The sequence below is a fragment of the Diorhabda carinulata genome, chromosome 2, assembly GCF_026250575.1.
Source record: "Diorhabda carinulata isolate Delta chromosome 2, icDioCari1.1, whole genome shotgun sequence".
In the NCBI taxonomy this organism is placed as follows: Eukaryota; Metazoa; Arthropoda; class Insecta; order Coleoptera; family Chrysomelidae; genus Diorhabda; species Diorhabda carinulata.
In genome coordinates, this window is record NC_079461.1 from 30,799,137 (window position 1) to 30,823,754 (window position 24,618).

The 24,618-nt window shown below is 33.2% G+C and overlaps 1 protein-coding gene across 1 annotated transcript; it reads right to left on the reverse strand.

Moving 5' to 3' along the window:
- Positions 1-10,957: 10,957 nt before the first annotated feature.
- On the reverse strand, positions 10,958-23,540 carry LOC130890909 (pickpocket protein 28-like). The gene is made up of 14 exons (XM_057795315.1): positions 23,421-23,540; positions 20,861-21,004; positions 20,320-20,526; positions 19,491-19,608; positions 19,288-19,436; positions 19,109-19,230; positions 17,210-17,298; positions 16,939-17,123; positions 16,631-16,716; positions 14,790-14,849; positions 13,676-13,703; positions 13,501-13,620; positions 11,263-11,354; positions 10,958-11,208 (listed from the first exon to the last, which is right to left on the reverse strand). The coding sequence occupies exons 2-14, from the start codon at positions 20,935-20,937 to the stop codon at positions 11,066-11,068; spliced, it is 1,476 nt and encodes a 491-aa protein (XP_057651298.1). The 5' UTR covers positions 20,938-21,004; positions 23,421-23,540; the 3' UTR covers positions 10,958-11,065.
- Positions 23,541-24,618: the final 1,078 nt, after the last annotated feature.

Consider the following 24,618-nt stretch of genomic DNA (forward strand, 5'->3'; position numbering starts at 1 on the left):
CTCATTTCAAAGTGGTTATTGGACAACTATGTGGCCTATGGGCCTATTCTCGCCCAAAGTAAAAATATCAATAATTATTTTTGACGTCTAGACAACTATCAAGAATTTTAATTTGAAATATATTTCGTAGATTTCGTATTTCGTAGATATAATTTATATGGCAGAACAACGTTTGCCGGGTCAGCTAGTATAATATAGTACAAAAAAAAGCTAATTTTGATCAAAAATACTCAAATAAAAAATTTCAAATTTTCCATTGTTCTCCAAAGAATCCTTTGTAACTAAAATATTCCTTCTCGTCAAGTAAATAACATGTTTATTATGCATGTTAATTTATTAAATTCCAGGATAGAACGCACATGATCTCTGACAAATTCCTGGCGGGATATTGAATCCCGTTGGACCTCATGTCGAGACGCCACCCCGGGTTGTATTGTTTCTCACATCATACGTGCCGTGTCCCGTTTGCTAAAAGCTCCACTTTTACTCGTGCTAGGCTACCGTTGCCGACCCCCTTTGTTTTTGCAAGTCGTTAATACTTATATGTTTATTATTATTTTAAGAACAACTTAACTAAAATGATGTTAAAAGTAAACATACGATAAATTTAAATAAGTATAAAACGATATGATGAAGATGAATTGAAGATGATATTAAAACATTGAATTTACTGTTGCCGATTCAACACCAAGAGTTACCTAAATCGATTGGTAGATGCATCCTGGATGATCTTCGATATATCTAAATTTCTCCAACAATAACTGAAGAATTAAGCCTACCTGCTTGGGGCTCATCACCAACCGATGTCCGTCCTCTTTCAAATTGCTCTATCAGCGAAATGCGTGGATTATGAGGGTTTTCTATTGCCAAATACGCGTTGCAGTCGTTTAAGACTTTGTAGTGCTCTTAAACTCGTGGCAAATCATATTTTGATGGCACATACTTACTACTAGAACCTCAAAATATAAGAAATATTAACAATATTTTTTTTATATGTTAGTTTTTGTCATGTTTCTGATGTAATCTGACAAACTTACAAATCAATTTGACAGATAGACTAGTTTAGGAAAAGTTATGTCAATATTTTCCAGTAGTTTTCTGCTCTTAAAAGTGCCCATATAAATACGAATGATGCTGAACGTCCGGAACGCGTATTTTCAATATCTACATTGATCGTGGTCAATTGGGAGGAAAAAAAGTCGATTTTTTGTACCATTGCCATTTTATTTCGAACCGATAATACAAATTTTCATTTCTTTATTATAATATACTTATATGATTTTTTAATTATTTGATAATTTCTAACTTATATTTTTAAACAAAAAAAGTAGTAATCATATATGGTCGGTTGTTTCCTGTTAGGCATTTTTGTTCATCTTGGCGACACAAACGACTCGAAGTAACCAAAGCAAAAATCATTTTTTCGACCAATAAGATGACGAAAAACTGTCCAATATTATAAAGAAAAGAGAGACTCGTTGGGGTATTTTCGTTTGGGAAAGGGTAACATAATCATGTAGTATGTAGTTCATTTGTGGAATGGCCTTGATATAGGAAAACTTTTCCTCTTAAGAAGTTTCTGAAAGTGACTTTGTTTTTGCATCCATTAGCTTACTGCGTGGATGCTGGCCTATTACCGTACCTGGACAGAATATTGACAATAATTAAGACGAAAAAGGTGGTTCTATGAAACGATGGCTTCCGGAGAGTGAAGGTGAGTAGTAGTTGTTGAACGGCTACAACTGCGACTATATTATTCCCTGTCGTCGGCCATTAGACTAATGAAAGAATTCACTAGGTTACAAGAGGTGCGTCAGTGATAGCACAGCTAAAAATTGATCACTTATACTCTACCAATATTATGCTGCAAAGTGTGCGCATTTGTTGACGAAAAGATGTTTGTTCCATCACGTCATTGCGCCTGCTAATCGTCAGTTTGTTTCATAAAAATCAGCCGAAACAGCAGATTAATTTCTATTCAAATAGCTTGATGGAAAGTAATTTCGCACAAGACTTGATAGTCGAGACAAATGTCTAATTTTTTCGAATATTTTTAAATTGTGTGGCTTATGTAATTTTGATATTAACTATTTATATTTTAGAAATGGAAAGCTGCATTTTTGACATCCCTAATTGATCTTATTCAACAGACCCATTCCGGTAAAACATCTTTTCGCACAAAACCTTATATCGGTGAAATTTATGACTCAATTTATTTTTAAAAGAATCTAATGGTGAAACTATTCTAAGTATAAAATTAACTTCTTCGTAATAGAAAGTTTAACTATTTTTCAATCTCACAACAATACCTTTATTGGTTATATTTCAATGTTAGTCTTGAACAATGAAGTTTGACATCTTTTGTTTGGACTTGTTTACACCACCTTGCCTTATTACATGGGTGGTCAACGACCATAATTTACAACACCCCCATATAGCTATTTACTTTGACAGGATAAATAATTTTTTTGGTAATAACAATGTTTTTGTGATGCCATAAACTTTTTTTGTGAACTTACGTGTACTAACAGATACAAAAAATGCTAAAAACTAACAGAAGGACATGTCTGTGTATATATGAGACTATGGAATTTGATTAGGTATTATAGTGAATGTTCTATTTTACGATTTTAAGTTTTTATCATCGAAATATAAAAGCCAATTCATAAACTTGACTTTTGCCGTTTGCCGTTACCGTTCGCGGATGACGTTTGCCGTTTGACGTTCATAGCAATTTCTACACCCTATTTATAAACTTGACGTTGCTGTTATTAACTATAGTATACTAACTGTACTACTTTTTGTTTTCGTGATATTTTTGTGCTTTTGTTTGATTTCGCGGTATTTATGAGTTATAACGAAGAGTTTTATTATTGGGAGCATTAGACAAGACCACGTGATAAACGCAAACGGATGTGATTGGCTCTTTTCTATTAATACTAAAAGCCGACAGGAAAAGGTAAAATTCGTTTATGTTGAAAGTCATCAACGACAAATGGCGACGTCGAACGGCAACTATGAATGGTTTTATGCATTTCAATGTTTCCAATTTTGTAACAGCAAACGTTAATCGGCGTTAAAAAATCGTGGCACCCCTGTATTTGTGAACATTGAAGTTTGTTATTAAGAGGCCAATGGCTGATTAAAAGTGTCACTTTCAATGACATTTGTATGAAAACTTCTATTTGTAATTTCGTAGATTTACTTTATTTTATTTATTTTTTTGTTTTGTCATAAAATAAGAGTTAAATGTGTGATTTATGTAATTTTTCATAAAATAAAATAGCTTATAAGCAAAAAATAATAGAGACTATTCGTCGTTGATTGATATTTACTGCACTTTCCTAATTGAACAATCTAAAGATTTGTCAAAATCAGCTGACGCCATTTAAAAATGGTCGCTGTGGGTAAGCAAATGCTTTTGCAGTGTCTATGTGGTTTGGGAAGTTATTTGGGCTTTATAATTCCCAGTTTTTTGCAAAAGAACTTCTTGAAAATTCTTTTCATAAGCTTCAACTTTGTCCTTGCAACTTTCAGATGCCATTTTGCAACCTTAAAAGTACTCATGTTTGATAAACAGTGAAATTAACCTCTAAAAAAACTAAGACTTTTAAATTTTGTGAATCGTTGACTGGCTGAAACTGCAAAAATACTGTATTAGCTCTAATGAAAGTTATGTAAAAAGTATCTATGAAGTAGTCTTAATATAATAACATAACAAAAAACAATGCACAACAACCGAATCGTTCTTTACCCCACAGCCGTCATTTTGATATATATATCAGCTGTTATTTTAGATTCCTTAATAGATTTACTTCAAAAACGGATAGTTTGAATATTGATTTCTAATAAACACGTGTCGGTGATTGTTCTTCCTCTCTTTTTTCCTTCTATCTTTCATCCATTTAAGAAACCATCTCAATGTGATGAAATAAAGTATTTCGACTACACTTAAGAAGCTGAAACCCATACAAAGTCCCAACAACCCACCGACATTAGCTAAAAGTAGAAAAATAACAAATCAATTCAGTTTTATTCAATTATGTAGAAAAAATAATTAAGAGATTTGGAAGGTGTAGATGAAAGATCAAAATGGCATACAAATCTAGGGCACTGTTGTCTCAATGGACACCTGAAGATGTCAGATTTAGCAGATAATGCAAAGTGCAGATTATATTGTACGGAAAACGAAACTTCTATTCACATTCTCTCGAAGTGTGAAACACTAAGGAACTCCAGAGCACTGTACCTTGAAATAGAAGACGAAAATCTCTGGCAGCTACAGTCATCCAACATTCTAAGAGAAGTGGATTAATAGATCAGCTGTAAGCACTGAGGATCCCTAGTATCACAGAAATAAAAGGGAACAAAAAGATCCTTTGGGTCATGGTGCATATGATATTCAAATATAAACGTCCGTACATGTATTTACCTTTATGTTTATTTTATATTTTTTCGAATGCATTAAAAGAATGTCGTTTGTCTTATTTTTTTTGAAGCCTCATTGTTTCCATAATCAAAAATGAAAGTTTATTTAAAACCAACTTTCGTTTAGTTATTTTTCCAAACAATTAAAGGAAGTTGTATCAATCAAAACGATCATAAGGATGTGATTGATCTATGACGCAATTCTAGTTTACTAAAGATTATGCACTGTGGCACCATCTGTTGAAGACTTAAAAAACGATGGACGAAACAGCGGTGGCGATAATGAAGAAAGTTATTTGGTATTGTACGGGTATTAACATAAATATAAGTATGTAGATGTCGGCTCTCTTTAATTATTAAAACGAATAATTTGTTTAATTAATTTATTATTTATATGTCATTTTCATTATTAAATCAAGGTTGCGAATGAAAAAAATATAAATTACTCACATAAAATTTCTGTAAATCCATATAATTCCGTTTTTTCGATTATAGGAAAATACGACGAGGCAAAGTAGAAATGTATGACAGCCATGTTTTTCCTAAAAATACTTTTTATTTAAGTATTTTTGATATATTAAACTATGTCTTTTATTCCTTCAAATAATGAAATCTTCGTAGAATATTACGTATTCTTAGCATACAAAAATTAGCATATAAAAATTATTACTTTCTAATAATTAGCTGGAAAATCTGCCATTACTCAATGGCAGTTGCTTTGGATATGAAGTGATGGATCCAAGTTTCATCCATGGTTATGAAATGGCGCACAAATTCGGCTTTATTGCCAAACACGCGATGTAAACATCTTCATGACGTTGTATTTGTTCCATTGTGAGCAAAGGCGGCACTGATCTTACGCACATCTTTCTCATGTCCAAATTTTCAGTTAACATACCATGTACCGCAGTTTTAGAAATGCCTACTATGTCTGGTACCTCGTGCACTTTCAGTCGATGATAATCTATTACCGCATTGTGGTTTTTCTTTAACATTTCGGCGATGCTGGTCTTCGCAGGTCGTACGGCCTCGTTTAAACTCTGCGACCCAATATTTTACTGTTGATAACGAAGGATCAGAATCTAATTCAGCTTTTATATTGGTTGGGCTAATGCCTTCCAAATAACGATGACCAATTTTTTTCATGTTTACAAATTCACTGAAAACGTTCACTATTGATGGCTACCAAACAAATACTAAACAACTTGGTATTTTTAAACTTGAAACATATGCTGTACTGATTGTGTACTTTCTAATACATGAGTATTTTTCAAGCTTCTACCACCATTTATAAATTATAAATGAACGCACAAGTAATAAAAATCAAGTTTTTGTAGATCATAAATTTGAAATTTTTACCGAAAATTGACCGCGAGGTTCAGTAACTGTAATCAAAATCTGGTTCTGGGTTCCATAATCAGCTGATAGATGATCTACCTGACCTGATATCATAGTTTCCTAAAAGTCCTAACGGCTTATAGTTTCCAAAAAGGTCTATAAATTCTTGAGGGTACATTTATATGAATCATTAAGATTACTTACTCAAAATGTGTAACGTTAACTTTCCAATCTTCGCCAAATGCAGTTGTATTTATTACCCTTGAGAGTTTCCCGACCGATATAGATTCTGTGAACTGTAATCCAAAACAGCCTGGTAAACAGGAACAACTAGCTCTACAATAAATAAATTGATACGTTTAAATTGAAACAAAACAGTATTATCGCCAAGCTAACTACTAATCTCAGTACTCAATACCACCTTAAAAGGCTCAAGTAACTCGAAGCAGTAGTGGTAACTTGGGAAGTTGGGCATAAAACCCTTCTTTGGGAGGAGTCTACATACGTAAGAAGGTGTTAAGTAGCTGGAAAATCAAAACTAATACTTCTTAAGCTACAAACGAATAGCAATAGGTGGAAAGTATTTGACTTCCAGCCAATTCCACTATCCGACAATTAGCAGCGCAGTGGCTTAATAACCAGCTAATGCTGAGTCCTTTTGCCAAAGAAAGTAGAAAAGTTTTTTACTGGTTAGGTGGAAACGTTGTCATTTCATCAACATATGACGTTGATAATCATGTAAGACTCATCCTTATAACTAATTAGATACTAATACTGAAAAGATAAACTTTACCCAACTCCAGTCACTTTTTCCATGTTTTCTTTTGCATCAGATGAGCACAGTTGATCCTTACGACCACAGGCTTTTATTGATTTGTTTCCTACAATATATTTTATTTTTTACGAACTTCAACTTTCTCAATATTTTAGAAAAGTACTAAACTATAATCTGTTAACAAATCCTCAATAAAGGATTTAATCTCTTCATGTATTTTTGGATGCCATACATTGTCGATCGACAGTATTTCATAGCTTACAGTTGATGTTAATTTGAAATAAGTGTCCGTAAAAACTGTTTTAGAAGCTCCTTTCTTCATTAAATATATAGATGATAAAGATATAATTAGTGAGTACTTGATTTTATTTTTATTACCTTGGAAAAACTAAATATATTCAATCAAGAAACAAATACAACTCTTGTCGATGCAAAAGCGAAGATATTTGGTTACATTACTTTTATTGAATTTCTTGGCCTCAAAAATCTGAAGTGACTCATACCACTTAACTTATTATCAATCATTTAAATATTCTATATGCTGATTTAAAAGAAATATTTTCTGATTTATTAACATAGATGATGCAAACAATGTTAGTAAATTTGTTTGGTATATCAAGAAGAACTCGTGGGGTTGCAAAATAATGAGTCAGTTGGAACTTAATTCAGTATAAAAGGATGTACGGTATGGCTTTGTGAGGAAACAGAAATAAAATACCCAAAAGCAAAAAAATGTGCATCAAAACTATTGCTACCGTTTCCATCTTCATATTTAGCTGATCGTGGAAAACTTGAGACTGACGCTAACCAAATATAAAATCTCGATGAAGGAAGCATCAAGCACAATGATATCGGTAAATCAACATAATAAATTAATATAGAGAAATTCCTATTAAAATTATTTCAAATTTGAATTCCAATTTTTCATTACATGTTATAAAAATTTCCTCACTATTTACTGTGCTTAGTTAACAGTTACCTAGTGATTTATTCCCAAATCTTATTTTAGTTTAGTTTCTTTAGTCTCAATATGAACAACACGACCAAAGTAAAGCCAGGAGACACTTATACGGAAGAGATACCAACACCAGGAGGCATCAGCCTCAGCACCTTTCTGTTCAATCTCTTAATGGACACAATTATAGAGGAAGTATCATCACTAAATATGGGATACCGAAAGGGACAGAATAAAAGGATCAGCATTGTATGCTACGCCGACGATGCAACTACACAAATTCTGCCAGGTCAGCCAGGCGATGAACAAGACTATATCCGCAAAAAAAAACGAAAAGCATAACCTTTGCTAAAAAGCCCGTACGATGTAAGATGGTAGGACAAAATCATCGAAGTCTTACAATTTAAATACCTGGGTATGGACCTGTCCAGTTATCACGACACAGTGAAGGACCTAAGAAGCCAGATCAACAAAGCGACTGCCATATCGGGCTGCTTAAGGCAGATTATATGGGCGAACAACGAATACATACGAAAGAATAGCAAGGTTAGGATCTATAAGACTTGTGTCAGGCCAATCATGACATACGGATTAGAAACCGGAGAGGAAACCAACAAAACGAAAAGCATGCTTCGGTTAGCCGAAATGAAAACGTTTGGGACTATAGTGGAAAAAACAAGAATAGATGGAATCAGGAACACTGACATCAGGGAACAATGTGGGGTGCAGGACATCGTAAGATGGAGGAGACAAAGAAAAAGAATGGAAGAAAGTAGACTTCCACGCATCGAACTTGAAGAGGGAAACCAATAGGAAAAAGAGAACCCGGACGACCACCTAAGATATGGATGGACACCTTACAGAAACTGATACAGAGGAACCTGCAAAGCTAACAGATCAAGAGATCTTAAAAATGAATAAGAAGAAGAAGTTTCTTTAGTAAAAAATTAATTTTTTATGTGTAATACATAGGGGCGAGGCATAAGAATTTTATAAAGGCTAAAGTGAGGCACAAAAAGGTTGGGAAATACTTCTTCAGATCAAAACTGAACAGAAAATTACAAATAAATTGTAGTTTTAGAAGTTTGCGAATCAGTGGACATACAATACTCCCTTCATTTGAAAACTAACATTATCAACTGCAATAAAGCTTGAGAATATCTGAGGATTGATCTTTCTTAAATAGATAATACGTTGACCAATCTACAATCTACGTCTGAATGATTTACACACGACTTACTTGGCAAATAGTAGGGTATACATTGACATTTTTCAAATGTATAGTTAGATTGACATTCCAAATAGCAGTTTGACTGAGTGTAAGATCTGAAAAATTAATTGAAATATTTATTGAAGAATAGGAAGTAGTGATTTTGCTTAAAATTTATTATGGTTAGTATCAATTTAGCTGTATTTCTTACTGTACTATTTAAATGTCCCCTTCCTTACTTATATCTTTAGTACTGTCTTACATAAACTAGTGAAATGTGAAAACTGAAAATTACAATGCATACTACTACTAATCGTCAGCCTGTTTTGATATGAAGAATAAAGAATAAACCATCATCGATAAAATTGTCTTCTTATCCTATGTGTAGGATAATAAAACACTCAAATTTACCAGTGGAAAGTTCTGGAAGTTGTAATGTCCATACTTTGTCTATAGTATACCCTGCACTAATTCAGGTCTTATCTAAATAATAAATCTATTAGTTATAATTTCTCTTTTTTAACGCAGATATTTAGATCGCCAAACTAAGATATAATTTCTTTCTTTTAAAAAATTATTCCGCTTCCTCATCTCAAATCTGAAGAAAATACTATGCAAGCATATATTCCATGTTTAAGGATAAGTATTTTTTGTCTTAATTTAATTTCTTCACCATCAAGTGAGGTCCTTTTGGTATTTGGAAAATCTCGATCGCTGCTAATTTTCATTAGGATTGTTCCTAATGTATTTCATTTGAAAAAAACTGGGGATGATTTTATGATTCTCCTTGTAAAAGTTTTTACTTCTTCATAAAAATCTAAACATTTTTGACCAGAAGTCTCGTCGATATCTTTTATACACACCGCAAATTAAAGCTCCTATAAAGAAAAAAATGTGATTTTAGTTTTATCCTATAAGTGTTTGTTCAAACGCACCGCCCTTAATTTGACAATAAACTAATGCAGCATGTTCTGCACCAATTGTTTCTAAAATTGTAACTTGGAAGCTAATTCCACAGGCTTGCACTTCTCCGTTATATTAACGTCTGTAGGAGAACTCGGGGCTCATTAACCACATCTGCTGTCTGGTAAGTTTTTTAAATACTGCTCTAAGTGAGATTATGCTGCACAGCTTGGAAGAGCATCTGCTGTGGTAGTATCGGTAAAACATATTTCTGGTCTTAAAAGGGGTTCCAAGTTTTTGTCAAGCTTCTTTAGCGAGTTCGGCAACATGACTATATCTTCCTTCCTTAACACCCAAAAACAAAAATAGTGATATTCTATATCCAGACGGGACCAAATCCTAAGCTACAGGGTGAGCCTTCTTCGTAAAACCAGCAGCCTGGATATTTGCTGCATTAAACTCAATCAGATTGCTTTCACAATATTTTCAAGATTGGTATTGGTGGTCGTGATCTATTGCTGCCTACGGATTTGGGGGGGATTTGCCAAGTTTATTTGAGCAGCTGATTTGCAGCTTTTTCGAGTAGATCGTTGATGTACAGAAGAAAGAAAGTAGGTGATTAGATACATCCCTAAGGAACACCATTATTTACCTCAAACCTGTGTTCATCGATAGCGCCCTGGATGGATCGGTCTTTGAGAAAGCTACTAAGCTAGTCGATGGTTGAGGACGATAAACCGTACGATCTTAACTTATTTAGAAGTATATCATGCCAAATGCTGCCCAAAATCTTCGATATGTCTAGTCGGCTGCTCTGAATTCCCCGTATGTCTCTACAGCTTCATTCCATAAGTTTGTGACATAGAAGTTTATGGTCGCTGATGATATTAGCAGATTCAGATATATCAAGATTTGCTGCTTTACGACTTTTTCCATGACCTTGACAATGGCTGGAACTAAGCCCATCAGACGGTAGATGGAAATCAGCTTTTTTCCTCTTTTTTTTTGGTATGAGTTATGAGTTGTTGACCAAGCTTTCAATCTACCAAGAAGAGACATCTTTATATGGTAGAGAAAAGAGTTTACATAGAGGACTTGTTAGTTCAACTGCGAACTCTTCAATGGGATTGGTGTTATTACATCGTAATAACTAGTTTCCAAATTTCACTACATTATGAATAAACGTACAAAGATTTAAGGGGAAGAATATTTAAATAGCTTTGTATATACACATACCCAACGATATTTCAACTTACTATAATAAAAAAAATATATAACAAAATTATATATATATAGCCTTGGATAGGAAGGAAGTTATCATCAAGTGGAAGAAAATAAACAGTGACTCTTTTTGCTGATTTAATTTTATTAAGACAAATATTTCCAATATTCCCTCACATTTTTCTAAACTATTCCACGAAAATTATATTTCACATTAGAATAATTCAATATATTTTTAATTTCGGTTTCGGTCAATATTTTTCACTTCAATGTACGAAAAAAAAACGTGCATCAAACTCGAAGTGATGTAGTAAATTAATTCTATAAAACTGAAAATGCTGAAACCTAGAAACACTGCGAGCAGTCCACCAATATAAGCTGAAAATTATAAGTTTAAAACTCTTCAATTCTGAAAATATCATAGAATAATACCTATTAAGTCAGTTAAATTGTATAAACGATCTTTCATTATTTTTTCGAATCGCACTTCGTCAAAGAAAAAATGAAGTAGAAGCAAGCCATTCCTAAAAAATATCTGAATGTTAAAATAACAGATAGAATTTGATACGAGAAGAGTACACGAAGGTACAAAAAAACTTAATAACTCTCACAACAAGCTTTCATTGTTAAAATGTATTAATTTTCTCAATCCCAGAGGGCTAAATTTGGAGAATAGAGTACATGAAGAGTCTATTTTGGCAATTGTGAGCTGGCGCATTATCTTGATGGAAGAACCAAATGCGGCCGTTTTTGCATTATTTCTTGCTAGCAAGACATGAGGACTATATTATAGTGTGAGCTATAAATTTTTACGTTTTTGGAATTACAATGAAAAAAGAACACATTGTAATCAAATAATTTTTGAAATAAAGAAGTTAAATGGGAAATTATTTCTTGAAAATAATATCGTTCAAATGTCCGCTGGCATTCCTAAAACCTGGCCCTTATATTTTCGAAAACTTTTCAACACATAGCCACCGGGATATTACTCATTTTCTGCCGAATTTTCTCCTTTAATTGAAATATTGATCAGGGTTCATTCACGTAGAATCAACTTTTAAAAGAACTCCATAAAAAGAAATCAGCTGGAGGTGGATCTGGGCTGCGAAAAAGTCAATTTGGTCGAGAACATTTCTTTAAATCCAGGTAATCTGTCATTTGGATGTATAAAAAGTAACTGTAACCCTGTAAAATGTCGTAGCATCTTCATGTATGTACAATTACTGAATCGCCGCCTTTTGTGGTTTGATTTGGGGTTTTCTCTGCTCCGAAATCCCCGATTTTGTTTATTGACATGCCGACTTAGTGAACGTGGGCTTCTTAACAATTGAGAAAGTGCAAAAATTTATAGCACATCCTATATGTTCAGGAATCCAATACGATCTGTTGGAAAACTAGTTCTGGTTTGCACTGAATGCTTCGAACCATCACGTGGCGAGGCGTGAGAATTAAAATACAGGAATTTAATTATAACTTAGGTACTGGCAATACTGCAACAGTCTGTAAGCATCTGTCTAGGAAAGATACTCTGTTGTCCAGTTTTACTCCAAACCTGAAGTAGATAGAACGTTTGGTTTGCCTTTTGCGCGTATTTTTCAAAAGGCCGCTTGACAAGATGCAAGACAACGTGCAAGATATAGAAGAATATTGCACGTCGCTTGACATTATGCAAGTCTCTTGCTATTACATCATGGTTGCCACTAACCTCACATTTCATTTAATATTTGTATGCGGTTCAAAAATGTAAATAACAAAGCTAGGCAAGAATAGAGCTTCCTGCCTAAATAGTACAAGAGTAAACATAAGTTCAGAGCTATAGAATTAGACGATAAAACATACAAAAATTAGTTAAAAATGAATGAGGAACCATTTGAGAAACTCCTGAGGAAAATAAAACATAATATAATTAAGAAATCCTTGGCGACAGACGTGCTATCAGCAGATCAGAAACTCATTTCTCCCTAGAATTGCATAGTTTCGTGAGATTTAACGATCATGTCGTGATAAAACTTTGATTGAATATGGTGATCTACGTGAGGAAGCTGTGCACCCTTTCCCATATCACGGACGTTTTACATGATGCAATACAACATGCAATGCAATACAAAGCGCAATATTTCTTGATAAAAAGCATGCGCAGATGAAGTTCAGCTGATTGTTCCATGAAAGATCTCGCACTTGCAACATCATCGGTTTGGTGCCGTTCTAGGGAGAAATCTAGTTACTTTTGGCTTTGGCAACCAACTTATCCATCATGCTCCAAAACCAAGGCAACAGCAAATATAATTATTGACACTGATCCACTGACCACTTTTACACTTCGTTACTTACTTAGTTTTGTTATCATCATTTTTAAACTGGTTACAAAATATTGAAGCAAAATTTAGGTAAGTTTAAGTAATGTCAAGCAATGTGCATAATTATCTATACAATATTTTGACCTTGCATGCAATTTCTTGCACCATCTCAAGCCTTTAGCATGCGTGTTGTCTGATAAAATGTAAACAAATATGCGAGGGATTCATTCAGATATGTTGCCAGAAACTCTCACTCATGAACAAAAGCGATCAGCGAGGATTTGTCCTTGACACGGAATTAGAACATCCAGCAAAGACTAACATATCGAAGCCGTGACTCAAGGCAATATTGATCGTTTAATAAATTACTCACGACTCAAGTGTGCTGTTGAGAAAATAATATTTATTCGGCACACTCATACTCAGCTTGCTAAATGTCAATTTCCATTTGTAATTTACCGAATTACATTCTTCGTAACAATAACAATTGTCTCTGAAAATAATTTTATTAATTACAGGATTTTTCGTATATTCCATAACTTTTTTACTCTCCGTGATCTGCTTTATCTACTATCTCTGAAAATAGATTTAAAAAAAGAGTTTAGAGAGAATTTTGGCAGGTGTTTCGATTTTGACATTTTTCATTTATTTATTTATTGATTTATCTACACCGAATCTTGCGAGTGCTTCGATCATATCGAAATTTACTATAAATTCATTGGGCTTTCCACATTCAGAATTTTGATGTCAATTTCAAGAAAATCCATTGAGCGTGTGTGTGACAGAGAATTTTGGTATAATGTATAATAAGGGGCATAAAAAGTTCATTATAATTTCATGGGGTTCTTCACATTCAGAATTTTAATGTCAATTTCAAGTGAAACCCACGGTATAATGTACAAGGTGCTCGCAAAATTTATTATAAATTTATTTGGGTTTTCACATTCAGAATTTTGATATCAATTTCAAGAAAATCCATTGAGCGGTTGTAAGAGACAGAGAATTTTGGTATAATGTACAAGGTGCATACAAAATTCGTTATAAATTCATGGGGCTCTTCACATTCAGAATTTTAATGTCAATTTCAAGTAAATCCCATGGTATAATGTACAAGAAGCCCGCAAAATTTATTATAAATTCATTGGGGTTTTCACATTAAGAATTTTGATATCAATTTCAAGAAAATCCATTGAGCGGTTGTAAAAGAGAGAGAATTTTAGTTTAATGTACAAGGTGCTCGCAAAAATTATTATAAATTCATGTGGTTTTTCACATTCAGAATTTTGATGTCAATTTCAAGTAAATCCAGTGAGCTTCTTCGTTTGTGAGATAGATTTCGCATAATGTGTGCTTCGAGTGTTTTTACGCTTTATCAGAGTGAAACAAAACAAAAATGCCTTTTTTCGATACTCCTTTTGGCATCGATAGTATCTTTCTCTGTCTGTCTAAGCCTCTTGACAGCAATAGCATTTTTTTTCGATATATCCTGTATAATATTCTGCATTTGTAGTAGAGACAAACATAGATTTCTCGCCCTGCCTCGTTAATGCCATTTTGACATCGACCTTTCGCCCTGTAAACACCCCAAGTGACATCGATTTCGAAACCCTTTAATGTCCCGATTCATAATCAAGTATATTGATGAAATCTAAAACTTCTTACTTTTGGCTGCCTCTACGCAAACATCATCATCTTCTTGACAGTATCTCATGGAAAAGTTTTCTAAAAAGAGAGATTTTAAAACGTGTTTTGATTATTTGAAGAAACGCTAGAAAACACCAGATTAATAATGAAATTCTTCATGCTCCATATGTGTAGTAATTTATATTTGCTCGAACTGATTTCAAACTATAGAAAATCTACACATAGAAGCGTCGAATGTTTAAAAGAAACAATGGTTTAATGGAATATATACGTAACAGAATACACTAAGGTAACTAGTTCAAATCGCTATCCTGAGAAAAATAAATATTTATTAATAATTATTCTAGTTATTAATTATAAAAGACCCATCCAAATATTCGTGAAGATTTTCTTACTTTCACACTGAGTACTAAGTACTATTCTGAAATTTAAATCAGTGCCCTGGCTAATGGTAATGATGTAACGTCATACTAATGACTTATTTCGAAATTTATCGACTCTCTCTGACGTCATATACCGGCGCCAATTTTAAAAAGTAGTCGAGCTCTACAAGATCTGTATTGAAATATATCTAAACCTACAGAGTTAATTGGCTTAAACAAGTTATCATGAATGTAAAACGAAACAATCATGTTCGTAGACTTAGTAATGTATAAAAATAAGATTATGTATAGTTTTTAAGTCATACTTTTGTTGCAACTTAAATATATGACGTCATATCATAACAACATTACTAAGGTACTTGTGCTTGAGCTATTTCTCAACATAATAATTAGCCTAGATGTACTATTAATAGGTTTTTCAACATTTCAATTCCCTTTTAGCTCAACACACCATTTCCAGCATGGTTCAATAAGTTCGATACCTTTTTATAATACGAATCGTCGAGCTTCTTCAAATAGCCATTAACTGCCGACATCATTAATTTATTGTTGGAAAATCTGAGCTATTTTTTCAAGTCTGGGAACAGAAAATAATCCGAGTGCGCTAAATCTAGCGAATCAGGTGCAAGAGGTAGCAATTGAAACGTTGCAATAAGTTCCTTTTTCAAAATATTGGAAGAAAATTATACCACGCGCATCCGAAAAAACCGACGCTATGACCTTGCTTGCAGATGGAACGGTCATGCGGTCACAAGCGATATTTTTAGTTAATGGTACAAAATATCAATGAACTCTATATCACACATTAATTTTCTAGAAGCCATACGAAAGCATCTCATAGAAATATGAGTTCGCCAAAGAAAAGAACGCATTTGACTTATACTGAATTACGCATGCTTATTAAGCTACTCGAGCGTTTAAGCTTCAAATGAAACCTGGATCCATCACTACACTCCTGGAATGAAAAAAAACAGTCAATACAGTGGATTGCAAAGTACGAACCTGCTCCTAAAAAGGTCAAAACGTTTCCGTTAGCGGGAGAAATGACAACGACCATTTTTTGGGATGGTAAGGAGATTCTATTCATCGACCATCTTCAAAACAGTGAAACAATAACAAGATAATACCATTTTTTGATAAAGTAAGCAGCTTCTCACACCTCAGAGATCGCCATGACTAGAATAACGAGTTGCACTTCGAATTGGTCGACCGTATTCACCAGACCTGGCCCCTATGTCCTAAGCTTAAAGTTTCACTTGTAGTAAAGAGATTTTCTTCAGGCGAGGACGTTATCGTATATGTGAACGCCTATTTTGACGACAAACGGTTAAGAGGAGACAATATTCAAAATCAAAAATGATTATAGAAAGAAATATCTTGTTCCTTTCTTAGGTTGGAAACTTTTTAGACGACTCTCGAAAATAAATTAAGTAACAACTCTCAGGTTCAATGTTTAACACAAATGTAGATACTTACTAGGCAAATAATAAGGAGAACAATTACATCTATTATAAATAAATGTACTTAAACATTCTTGGAGACAATTCACCTGTGTGTATTTCCTAAAAAATGAAAGTATTACTAAAAATAATAACAAAACTAGTTTGTAATGTTGATATACTTTCCTTGATGAGTCTCCACAAAAAAAATTATTCTATATTTATCAAAGTCCTCTTATTAATTTCACTTCAACACGAACTAATTAGACAAAACAATCACTTCACGGGTAAAAAGCTGTCCCAGTCATTATTTTATTGAATTGAAAGGTTTTAAAGAAATTATACCTGTAGTAGACAAGTTTTCTTTCGCTCGCAAAATAGCACTGCCTTTTTTGGAGCGGTATACTTCTAAGATTTTTAGAAGCTTCCCTGATAGATGGTTTTATAGAAAATCTTGCTTCAACGCCAGGACTCAAAAGTGTTCCATAGTCTGCCATTTTAGGTGTTTCGATAGGATTACTCACAATTATCTAAAAAATGAGATTGTTTATCTGTTTCCTAATTAAATTGATGAATATATCTCAATTGGAAAAAGCATAACTTCTTTAGTACTTACCTTGAAACCTACGCTACTGGTAGAAGAACAATAGTACTCATCTATTTGAGCATCTAGTAAAACAGATAAACCCAAATGAGCACCAGCTCCTGAAAAATTATATCTAATAAGTCAAATTTCATCAACAGTGTGTCGAACGTATTTATTTTATTGACCATTGTTTGATCATTTTAAAAACTTTTAATATTATTACGAACAAGTTCGTAAAATGATTCTCTAGGCCGGCCCTGTCCAGCTAATATCTATTTTAAAAATTCGGCGAATTCGCACGGTACTTTACGGACGGCGTCTGATGATGACGGAGGTCGTTCGATGTTTATTTGTATATAATTTTTTAATAGCAGGCGGTCTATTTACAGTATTTCTCCTAAATAGTTTCTTGGAAAATCTATTTATTCATATCATTTGTTTCTTTTTGTTCTAGAACTTTGTAGAATTTTATTTGAATATATAAATGATTTGTGTAAATAAACGCAGTTAGTTTAGTTTCAAAAATAAATAAGTAAATTAAGAGTATTATAAGTTAAGTGTATTGTGTAGTGGGTAAATGAATTAAGAACGTAAGAGACAGTGTTTATTAATTTGCCACACAAATATAAAGAGTTTAAATAGATGCGAAAAACGTTACATTATTCACGCGTGTGGAATATTCATTTTGAAATTTCTTATTCAAGAGATGTAAGGAATAAGTAACAACCCTCCACCCCTACAAATTATTTTCTGTGACACATTATTTGATTTTTCATGTTTTGAAAAATTCTTAATGCAAAGCTTCACGTTCCATTAGAATTGAAAATAAAAACATGACTTTGATGCAGTACAAAAGGTGTTTTTTTTCAAAGTTTTCATGGGCAATTTCCAGTGAAATATCCTCTCTACCACGTCTTTCCAACGATTACAAAGAGGCATACAACGTTTCTGCTATATTACAAGATTAAATTAATTATTATTAATTAAAGTCGCGTGGGAAAAAAGAAATGATTGTGAATATTTATGAAAATGAAATGCAAGAAAATGATGATAAGACTGTTGATGACGTTATTTCCAGAACGGTAAATATTTCGGGAGTATCTACTTCAAATGTCTACCGAATCGTCCGTGGTCGACTCAAAAGAGTAGCCGTCAAAAAAAATTAACAATTCAATGATAATTTTTTTAAGTTTTGAGAGTAATTAACAAAGATAAAGACTTTTTATACTAATTATTAAAAGAAATGGGATTTAAATACAAAAAACGAAGAAGGAATAGTTTATTAGACAAAGCAGACATAATGGTGTGGAAGCGAGAATACTTTAGAAAAGTTAAGAAATTTCGTGAAGAAAATAGAAAAATTTACTACCTGGATGAAACATGGGTAAACCTTGGACAGGATAATGTTTGGTTGGACTCTTTGATAAATCCTAAAGGCAAACATTCTGGATGGACTTTCCACCGGATTAAAGAACCCATTAGGTAGGTAATATTTCGAAAAACTATTTTTACAAAATTTTATTCAGTGTCACCTGTCTGTGTAGGTATATGTGTAATCAAATCTAAAAATTTTGATCGACATCTACTCCTAGCACTATATCTTCTCTTCTTATTTGATCAAATGCTATGTCCAAAAGTATAAATCATGAATGAATTTCCGTATCGAAACTTCACCAAATCGTTTTAGTGTTAGATATATACAATATTCAATCAATTACAACAATAAGACTTGGATTTGTCAATAATTTATAAACACTCGTACAATTACAATAGAAACTAACTTTGAGTCTGTTTATGTTCGAAACTTCATATAAAGTAAACCATCTATAATGAATTAATCCTTTTAGAATAGATAGGGGTGCACAAGTCAAAATTTATAATTATAATCAATTTAATATTCAAAGGTACCATTTATGAAAATATAATCACCTAAGGGTCTCCTAGGTACCATATTTTCATTATCGTAGTCACCAACATTAGAAAATCCTATTTCTGGGTTCCAATCGTAAACGTTTTCAGGATACGTTTGATTAAGAAGTGAAATTTCATTTCTAGAATAACAATAAAGTTTGAAATATAAACCAGATAATTTGCCGTAATCCACTCACGGATTTCTAAATATTTTATTATACGGAAGTCGATTAAAAGAACAACATAAACCTTCGTCTGTTAAATCATTATTGAATAATTCATCGCAATTTTTCTTGTCGTTAGTCCATTTACAAGCTTTCATCATTTCATTGCATGAGCTACCTACCTAAAATATATCTAAAAATTACTACTAGACCTAAATTTTCCTAAAAGTATTTACCCTGATGAGAAAATTTCTTAGATTCTTCCAATCATATTGTTCAGTGTAATTGTCGGGTTGTTGATTAGATTTATTGCCGACACAAAGATCATCCAAAAGTTTTAAATCCCTTGGATTTCTAAAAATTAACTCAGACTTTTATATATTATACTTGTATTAAAAATGATCTGAATAAATTTTAAATACAAAGGAGGATAGCCAGAAATTACCATCAACCTTGATTCACCCCTTTCCAATGCCAACTCACCCTGTTTTAGTAACACCAATGACAATGATAATAATATTGTGGTTTGGTTGATGGAACAATCATTAATACCTTGCAAGGGGGACATGTTAAAACACACCTAATGTCTCGTAATAAATATCAACTGTTAATATTTAATTGATACACTTTAGACATTAGTGTTATTTTTATATTTTATGTTATAACTTAGAGTACGGTAGTAGTTTCCATTCTCCAGCCTTACAACGAAATATATCACAATATTTCTTCTAAATCTCCCCGAGAAGACGAGCTCCACACATTTCTGGGCCATTCCGTCAATAACATACTTTCAACGTACACCGAAATCACATAATCCGCCATTCTTTACAGCTTCCAGTGTCTCGGTGAAGTTCCAAGTAAGCAGATTGAATCCTTAGAATCAAATTTAAGACGTGGTTCGAGTAAACTAATTGAGATCATGGAATCGGATCACTTCTTATTAATGAACAAATAAAAACCCCAACCTAGTTACTTCTTTCAAATGAATTTAATTATCCATACAATCCATCCAAACTTTTTCTAAAGTGACTACTTCTACTATATCGAGATAATAAATAAACTCACCCTTCAGCTATAATTTTATTAACCTCAGTTCTCTTTGCCTGGTTCATATTGCAAATGGTAACAGCTGGAAATGGAATACTTTTTAAGTCAGCATCGAATGGACTAAAACTGATGATGACCGGGGATGAATTCCACTTTTGAAATATATTTGTAATATAATACGCTGCAAATCCTATGGCTACGGAAAATGATATCAACCAAAACATTCTGTGAACAAAAATAACATAATCATAGTATATAAATCATCAGATCATCAATAAATCAATTTGGCGGTAGGTATGCGGACACAATTTTTATGAGAGTGTTTGATTTTGAGCGGAACATTCATTTAGTTTTTTATGTTTGAAACTATATTCGCCGTCTCCATTCCTCCCGAACAAACGTAAATGAGGGATTCTTAATTGAGAAAGTATGTAACAACGAATTTGAAACAGTTAAAATTCATTAAAAAGAGTAGATGTTTGTAACAAGGCTTTTGTGTTACATTTCTATCAAATTGTTTGCTAGAGTAAATAATTTTTCAGTAATACAGATTAATTACCTTTCAAAAATTGATAAAGATCTGTCTCCTACATAACGGAGACCATGAAGAGACGTATTCTCGCAATATCGCTCCATTCCAGCTAATACTTTCCGAAAAATCCTTTTGGAATTTCGTTTATCTTTTTTTGACTCCAAAATTGTTCTAGAATAAATTCAAATTCTTATATGTTTATTCGAAAATTGGTGATTAGAGGACAACCAATGTGTTTATTATTAATTATTATGTAGTAGTAAGAGAATCTAATCCTCAAGATTCCACCCAAACACAAGAATTTACATTCGAGTAGTTTGCGTGGTGCTGCTGTGTGGTGATGCCTGTGGATATCGATCTTGAACTTCTGTAGGCTGTATTGTTCGAGAAAGACGTACCTTGGTAGCTGATTCCACAGGCTTGCACTTCTTCAAAGAAAAAAGTTTCGATCAATCGACGATCTGAGCGTCTGCAGGTAAGCTCGGCGCTCATGAGCCTATTGAGTAGGTCTGGCAAATACTGCTCTAGGTTGCATTATGTTGCACAGCTCGGAGGAGCATTCGCAGTGGTAGTATCGGTAAAACAGAGTCAGGTCAGCTGTCTAAGTCTCCGATCAACTCTGGATCCTCTATAAGTCGAATTGCTTTCTTCTGTATTGAGTCGAGCATCCTCAGGGTATGTTTGGAAGCCGAGCAGTGATTCGTGAATTGCTTCGAACTTTGTCGATAATTCTGGAATGGAATACAGACGAACTGGAAGCTGTAATCAATCGAAATCGAACGAAAAATTGAACAATTCATTACGTCGTATCATCACATCTTTTCCTTTACATTTACCCCTATTGATTATGGCTTCGAATAGATTCGGTGATAGTTTATAACATTGCGTATTCCATTCTACAATTTCTACAAGTTGAGAATGAGCATTAAAGGTGAACCGACTTTTAAACCTAGAATATCTATATTGCAGTTTTCCAAAGAGTTCAGAAACTATATTTTTCCTCATCTATAACTGTTCTAATCGATTTGAACTTGCAAACTTCACAGCTTGGGGACTTAAGGTTGAGATGATATACTGGGTATACCAAACAGTCATCAAACCCATGATTACGTAATGCATCGCTAATTAGAACCAAAAAATCTGACACAATACTACGAATTCTAGAATTGATCGCCAATTATTGGTAGATATAGACCTTCCGCAAGCTCGAAATGTATGTCTCTGGTATTCAGGTGGTTTCGATTCGAGCTTAATGGTTTATCTTTTTAGCATCAAAATTTCTCGATGGACGGTATCAAAGGATAACGGACATAAATAGAACTAACAATTGTATTTTGTAATAAATAGAGTACTAGCAAACAAAAGTTTTTTTGTCTTTCGAAAGTGATACAATTAGTCCAACACGTCCCCAACATCGCTATGGCAGTTATATAGAAAGGTTTTTCTTGTAAATAGTCATCTGTTTGAGTGATGACTCCCTCATACTATTTTTTCTTTTTCAAACATTTCAGAGTTCTAACTGCAGCCAGTAGTCATTGAGTAATATATGTAACCGATTTATATTTCCAATCAGTCCAATAGTACAGTAATAGTCATGGCTAATTGGCTTTTCATTTTACAAATAGTACCAATGATATATTTCAAAGTAGAGAAGCTATAATCTTGCTAGCCAAATGTAGGGTTCTTGCTAGCCTCGGAGGGTTTTCGTGGATCAAGCCCACTCAGATAACAACCGTTTCGATTTACTTATATAAAGATGAATCCAGGTTTGGATCCATGGTCACATATCGACGCAAAACATGCTTCTAATAGTGCCTACATAACTTCAATGAGCGCTCTAAATCATTAATTTCATTATTAGGACGCACTACATCCATTTGAAAAGGAACTTTTTTTATTTTCAAATTCTCGTGTAGACACACTTTCATATATCTTGATGATATATACTATCTCTCTCAATTTCAATTTCTTTTTGTATCGTAATATTCTGTACAATTGACTTGTGTTTTATAGTGGAGATAATATCCTCTTTTTGACGTCCTCATCATTGAGCTTGTACGACCAATTTTAAACTCTATGTACTCGTCAATTATATTTGATTTTCCCGAAGAAACGTCACCATAGCACTTTTCAAAGTCTTTGCTTCAAAGGTAGCAACTTCTTAAATGAAACGCTGTTCCCTTCCAAAAGTTCTGGTAAAGAAAAGATTGTATGGAAAAGCTCAAAATTTTACATCTGTAGTTTTAAAGATGGGACTTCAATGTGAAAAAAATATGAAAATATGTAAACCTCTACCCGACCGGGGGCTTATGGATACTTCATGACAAATATCTTACTCATTGCGTCCGAATTGATGTGAATTATCTCTTACATCTGGTATTCTATATATTGGAAATGCTCCTATTTTTGAATTTTTATCTGAATAATTAACTGAAATTTTTCTTGGGCGTATTATACTGTCGCTCTTCAACATCTTACCTAATAAATTGAAAAGAATAAATTCAAAACTAAATGCGAAACAATACTAATAGAAAATTGATTCTAATAATATTTAAAAATCTCTAGACGGAGTATTTGAATATCTTACCCATTAATTTATAAAGTGAAATATTTTTCTTATATTTGCCGATTGTTTGCGATTTTCTTTTAGAAGATATAGAAATTGTCATTGACTCGATTAGTTTCGAAGTAAATGCAGAATTAAACTGATATCCGCATTAAGAAAAATCGTTTTTTCCAACATTTAATTACGTAAAAATTGTGATAGAAACATTGCGTGACGTGTCTACAAAGTTGTGTTTATTCCCAATCAAACACATCTATCTAAAGGCATGTGTGCCGGCTTTAGTTGACAGTGAAAATCGTTTGCTATTGAACTTTCTTTCATTTTCTAGTTTGGTCGTAACAGGGATGGCTTCTAATTAAATTCAGATTTTCGTTGGATCGAGAGAAATGTAAGAATTAAAACAACACTCAAAGGAATCGTTAATTCGCAGCGTCGAGCGGCCGAGATGCAGAACCGAGTCGCTAGATTGCAGGAAAATTTGTCAAAGGCACAATTCGAAGTTTCAGGGGGATCTGCGAGAGAATATGGCTCAGAAGAAGGACCAGGAAGAGCGAATTGCTACGCTGGAAAAGAGATATTTGAACGCTCGGAAGGAATCGACGTCGTTACATGATCTCAACGAGAAATTGGAGCATAAGGAAGCTCAAATTAAAGTCTGTAACTGAATATTTTTGCAAATTTGAGAAAGTTGGCTCAGTATTCGAAGCTGCCGGAGATTGAGGAGTAGTTGAAGCAGCGTAACTACCTTCTTTACCAAATTCTTCTGACTATATTTAAAATACATCGAGGAAAAATGCTTTCTGTCCCCTCCAACTTCCGTCCATCTACTTAAAGCTTCTTTAGATACTTCGGAAATTAAATATTTTCTAGAGAGTAACTCAATCCCTCGTATTGATGTGAAAAATAATTTACATATATGATCAAATATTAAATTTTATTTGAAAATTTCCACGCTACTAATTAATAAACACAAACTTGACGAAGATAATTAAAATCGAAAAGTGACAGGAAACATATTTCAAAACAGACAAAAAAATTTAATTCTAGAATATCATTTGATAAAATAAGAATAGACACGACCTATTAATCCCCCAACTTACACACAGTTTTTTCTGAATTATTGTTTTGTGAATACATTCAATTTTTTTCAAACAATTTTTAAGTACTTCAATTATATTAGATATGTGCAATTTATATTTGTGGTATGCTACGACAATTA